The 4898-nt window shown below is 46.2% G+C and overlaps 1 protein-coding gene across 4 annotated transcripts in view; it reads left to right on the forward strand.

The window, feature by feature from the left end:
- The window catches only part of cdc42ep1b (CDC42 effector protein (Rho GTPase binding) 1b), a 19137-nt gene extending 14416 nt beyond the window's left edge, over window positions 1-4721 (forward strand). For all 4 annotated transcript variants that reach the window (XM_008296375.1, XM_008296373.1, XM_008296376.1 and 1 more), the window contains exon 4: window positions 3533-4721. In XM_008296375.1, the coding sequence (XP_008294597.1) occupies window positions 3533-4182 (650 nt within the window). In that variant the 3' untranslated portion in view covers window positions 4183-4721. The remainder of the gene's footprint in view (window positions 1-3532) is intronic.
- Window positions 4722-4898: the final 177 nt, after the last annotated feature.

Here is a 4898-nt window from a genome sequence, read left to right on the forward strand (position 1 = left end):
GTAGTTTAACCTTAGGAGTCGCGAGTAATTGACGTCATATTAACGTCAAAGAGTAGATATTGAGCAAGATAGTTATCTGTAGTTTACCTAAGTACTCGCCAGTAATTATTATTAATATTATTTTGATTTGATTTTTCTTCTATATTTTTAACATTTTCATTTCACACAGCTGTACCACATTTGTGCGGGAACAGTGGAGATGCAGATGGCGCTTTTCTTGGTCTGTTTTTCGCCTTTTTTGCGAGTTTTTGGAGTCCACGTCTAGTCAGCTGTTGAGCCTTTGAGCCATGGATCTATTGTTTTACGCTGGTGAATAGCTGCTGGCGCTGAGCCAGGCCACGCCACCGTAGGGGAGAGACCGGACATCCCCGATGAGCTGGAGGAAGAGAGGATACAGGGCAGGAGTGAAGGTCGGGAGGAGAGGAGAAGCTACAAGCCGTCTGTCTGTCCATCATCATGGGATACGTGAAGTCTGTCCCTAACGGCCTGGAAGAGCTAACGGCTAACAGTGCTGACCCGGCTGCAGTGGGAGTATCGGGACTGCAGCCTCATGTTGTTCACGGAGTCATGGCTGAACGAACTCACTTCGGACTCGCTCGTAACTTTGGACGGATTTCACCTGGTCAGAGCGGACCGGAGCTGGAGGGAGAGAGGTAAGAAGAAAGGCTGGGGCCTGGCCATGTATGTGAATGAGAGATGGTGTAATGCTGGTGTAGGAGGATCGTTTGTTTCGTCCTCTCTCGCTCCCTCCCTGCTCCTCTTCTGATTGGTGGGCGGCGCTGTGGAAACGGCGTGTATTTATGCGCCGGCACGTACCTGTGTCTCCTTCCCCTCTCAGCATTGGTGCTGTGGTGCGGGTCGCTTGGCGTGCGGCGACGTTGTGGTTTTGTGCCGTCTTGTTGGCAGCTGCTGGACACTCTGCTGTGTAAACGGTAAGCACGGTTTCCTCTTTCCACCGATCACCGGTGCATACAGCTGTTTATATGCATTGTGTCTGCAGTGTGTGGCGTTGTTGGCTGGTGGTACCGCTCGCTCTCTGCTTTGGACCGGCTTGTGGTGGTCGCCGTATCTGTGAGGTAGGCCAGCTACTCTGCGCTGCTGCTGCTCTTTTGTAAACTAAGTTTAAGTGCCAGTTTACTGTTTAATTTCTGGCTTTCTGCGCAGCTGTAGAGCCGTCTGCGTCACGCTCCCAGTTTCCACATTCCGGCGCGCGGCCTGTTCGAAGCGGGCCGCCACTCCGAACGGAGCTGCTGTTCTTAAACTGTCTTCAGACGCTGTTGGAGCGGGTTTTTTGCTGTTTTATGCCGCTTTATGTTCTCGTTTTCCTTCGTTCCGTTCTGCTCTTGGTTCCGTTTTGTTGTGGCACTCTTTTGCTGCTCTCCGCTGCTTTGTGGCCTCGGTTCGTGGTGTGGTCTGTCACCACGAGCAGCAGGTAGGACTGTGTGGCCACCAAGCGGAGCTGGTGTCTGGGGGTGCAGCAGGTCCAGTTTTATTCCTGCGCCATCTTAATATAGATAATTAATTTGTTAACTTCTTAATTTTGGTTATTTTTCTTATCTTTTGCAAGTTTAGTGTGTTTTGTGTATTTTATTAAATTGGTTATTGCTGGCGTGATTTAATTCTGTTTCTTTGTGTTGGACAGGAGCTGTGGGTCCTGGAGTGTGTGAAGTGCACTCTGGGTGTCTTTGGTTTGGTGTCACTTGCTGTTTTAAGTTGAGCCCCATTTTTCCTGCTGGCTGCCCCGGTAAGCCCCAGCCCTAGTCCCCCTGTATATTTAGTTTTGTTTTCAGCAGCATTACCAGCATTTGTAAATCCTATTAATGAGGGCTAGTTACCCTGTTATTATGACTTTGTTAGAAATAAAGTCATAAGTGGGAATCATGTCTCCAGCTCTCATGTGTGAATCGAACCTGTGACCTGTCAACATACACAAACTATTTCCTCCTGGGGTGAAACTCCCCAGGTGGCGTTGTCTGCAACTCTTACAACCAAAAACTCTACCGCTCTGCCACACTGGCACACTAGCGTTAGAGAGCAGCACTGCACAAAGGATGTTGAACTGCTGGCGGTTGGTTTGCGGCCGTTTCACCTGCTGAGGGAGTTCTCACACATCCTGGTGATGACACTTTCCATCTCCCTGTCGGCTGATGCTGCTGCAGCCTGTGAGCTCATCCATAGTTCAGTGTCCCAGCTGCAAACATCACAGCCTCAGTCTCTGATGGTCATCTCAGGAGACTTTAATCATACATCGCTCTCTACCACTGTCCCCACATTCAGCCGGGATGTGGACTGACTTGAACCTGCTGTGTGTAAACACTGAATGCATATTACTCAGTTATTTTCTGTGTTTTTGGGTGCTGCTGTTTATAATTTCCCAGGTCTGGGATAGTCTATTCTATTCCATTGTAATTAACGTATTAACCCCCAAAGAGTAGATACTGAGCAAGATAGTTATCTATAGTTTACCTCAGTACTCCCCATAGACTGTATAAAAGATGGACATAGCAACCAGCCCTGAAAAACAAAGCCAACCCAAAGTGTCAAAAACCTGCAGTGTCACTGCCATAGATATATAATAAAGGCCTTTATTACAAATATCGATGATCGTTAAGTCTGCTGGTTGCTGGCTCCCAGAAACTTGAATTGTAAACAAAGTGTTCACAGATCACGAAATACTGTTTTTCTACAGCTCAGGATGTTTTTTGTTGGTTTTCATGGTCAAATCCAGAGATCAGGTGGCCAATCTGAAAATAAATTAACACTGAATTTTTAAAAAATCGTCAATTTTGCGGGGCAGGGGGCGTGTCTGGCTTGATTGACAGCCTGGTCAGGAATGATTGACAGGTGGTAGGGAGGAGGCAGCCTGGAGCCTCATTCACCGTAAACTCAGGTCTCCTCCTCGTCTGGATTTCCTTCTGATATAATTGTTAGGTTGTCGTTATTTACCCGGGNAGCCCTGATTTAACTGTAAATTCAAAAATAGTTGTTTTTGTTGCAGCTAATATCTTAAACTCAATTAACCCTTACAGCCTGCATTATTTCATTAGCTTAGATAAAGATGGGGGAAAAAACACTTTTACTTCACTACAATAGTGTAATGTCAGTTCTGGTGTTTGGGTTCCCTTTATTTGATTAAATTTTTTATTGGTTTTTATATCCAGCTAAAAAAGAAAATAACATAAAACGGGGTGGATTTGAGCCACTTTATTATCGAGAACAGAGTTTTTTGAGTTACATAGACTGCAGGTTAAACCCTATAGGCACTTAGAGGACTAAGACCTCTTCGGATACAGAGTAGATTTTCATTTTTTCCAGAATTCTATATATTGATCTGGATATAATCAGTTTTTCCAGACAGCTTATTTCTTACAGTTTGCCTACCAGCAGCCCTTTATTGTGAGTGGGTGGTTGTCTGCAGTCATCAGCAGTTTTCTTTTTTTTTTTTTTTTTTGCCAGAGATAATCATCCCGAGTCACCCACAAGTTTTACATTTCAGATCACGTCAGTGTTTTCTGTCTCGGTGTGTTTGCAGGTCTGGAGTCTGGATTCGTCACTCTGCCCCGCCTCTCTCGCCTTGACAGACAATTCCAGGATGGAGACGTCCGCAAAGGGTCTCTCCCAGAAGGCAGCGGCATCACCCTGACGCGCTCCGACTCCCTCACCTCCTTCACTGTGGACCTCGGCCCTTCTCTCATGGCCGAGATGCTGAGCTTGATGGACAACCCCAGCTGCCTTCAGACATCCAATCACAGCCGGGCGGCAGGTGAGGAGGAGGAGGAGGAGAGAGGGAAGGAGGAAGAGGATGATGACGGCTCTCTAACAGAGACGCCTGTGCAGACCCCTGCGGTGACGTCACCGAGCGCCTCCATGTGCCGTGGGGCATTTGGTCGGAGTAGCAACAACAGGCGCTCTTGTAGCTCCAACTGGACAGATCAGGAGGAGGATGGGAGGTCTGCACGGACGCCTGATGTGTCGGCTGGGTCTCCTCTGACAGCAGAGCCTGCGATGGAGGCAGAAAGGTTCCAGAGGGCAGCAGACGTCCTGTCTCGTCATTACGGCGGCGGGTCCTTCACAAAGGGGGTGAGGAGGAGCAGCAGCAGCAGCAGCAGCTCACCGGCTTTTTCCCCAAGCCACAAAACACCATGTGCCTTAAATGAAGAGGAGGAAGAGATCAAAGTCTGAGGTCAAACTCTTAAACCATCCGTCCTAAGTCAGGAAAGATGTAATGTGTGATGTTCTGTTGTCCTCCACAGAAACGTTTCTCCTCTTCTTACATGAACACACATGGTAAGTGATGAACTGGTCCTGTTCAGGCCCTGAAGAAAACACATCAGCTGTCAGTCCTGACTCCGGACCGTCTTTCTCTCCGTACTACATTCCTCATGTGATACTTTACAGATTATTTATCGGATTCCTTTCAGGACGTAGACATCTAACACTATATAATCACAACGTTTACCAACAAAAGACTTAAAGGTCTGAACCTGGGATTTGAGCAACACATATCTTCATTTTATTACAATACTGCATACATTGTGAATCTGTCATTAGGGAATAAAGTACTTTTTTTTTTTCTTTTTTTTTTTTACAGTTGTACATTTCTAATATTCACCTGAAGTCTCTGTGACGACCTCCTGTAACTCGTATAAAATTCATCACTGTTAGACTTCATGTTCTAAAAAGACTGAGTTGATGTAATAAAATGACTGATTGAAAACAGAGCGAATCTCTTCATTTACATTAATGATGTAATTCCAAGTCCTATGACCGTCTCACACAGTGTTCAACAGACGTGAGCAATATCACCTAAATGCCAAATTAAAAATTGTAGCACCTGACAATAACTGTACAGCCTCTAAGTTGAACAGTTCTTATTTGTTTTAATGTAAAATTAAAAC

This window comes from Stegastes partitus, unplaced genomic scaffold (assembly GCF_000690725.1).
Source record: "Stegastes partitus isolate 25-593 unplaced genomic scaffold, Stegastes_partitus-1.0.2 Scaffold1124, whole genome shotgun sequence".
Taxonomy (NCBI): domain Eukaryota; kingdom Metazoa; phylum Chordata; class Actinopteri; family Pomacentridae; genus Stegastes; species Stegastes partitus.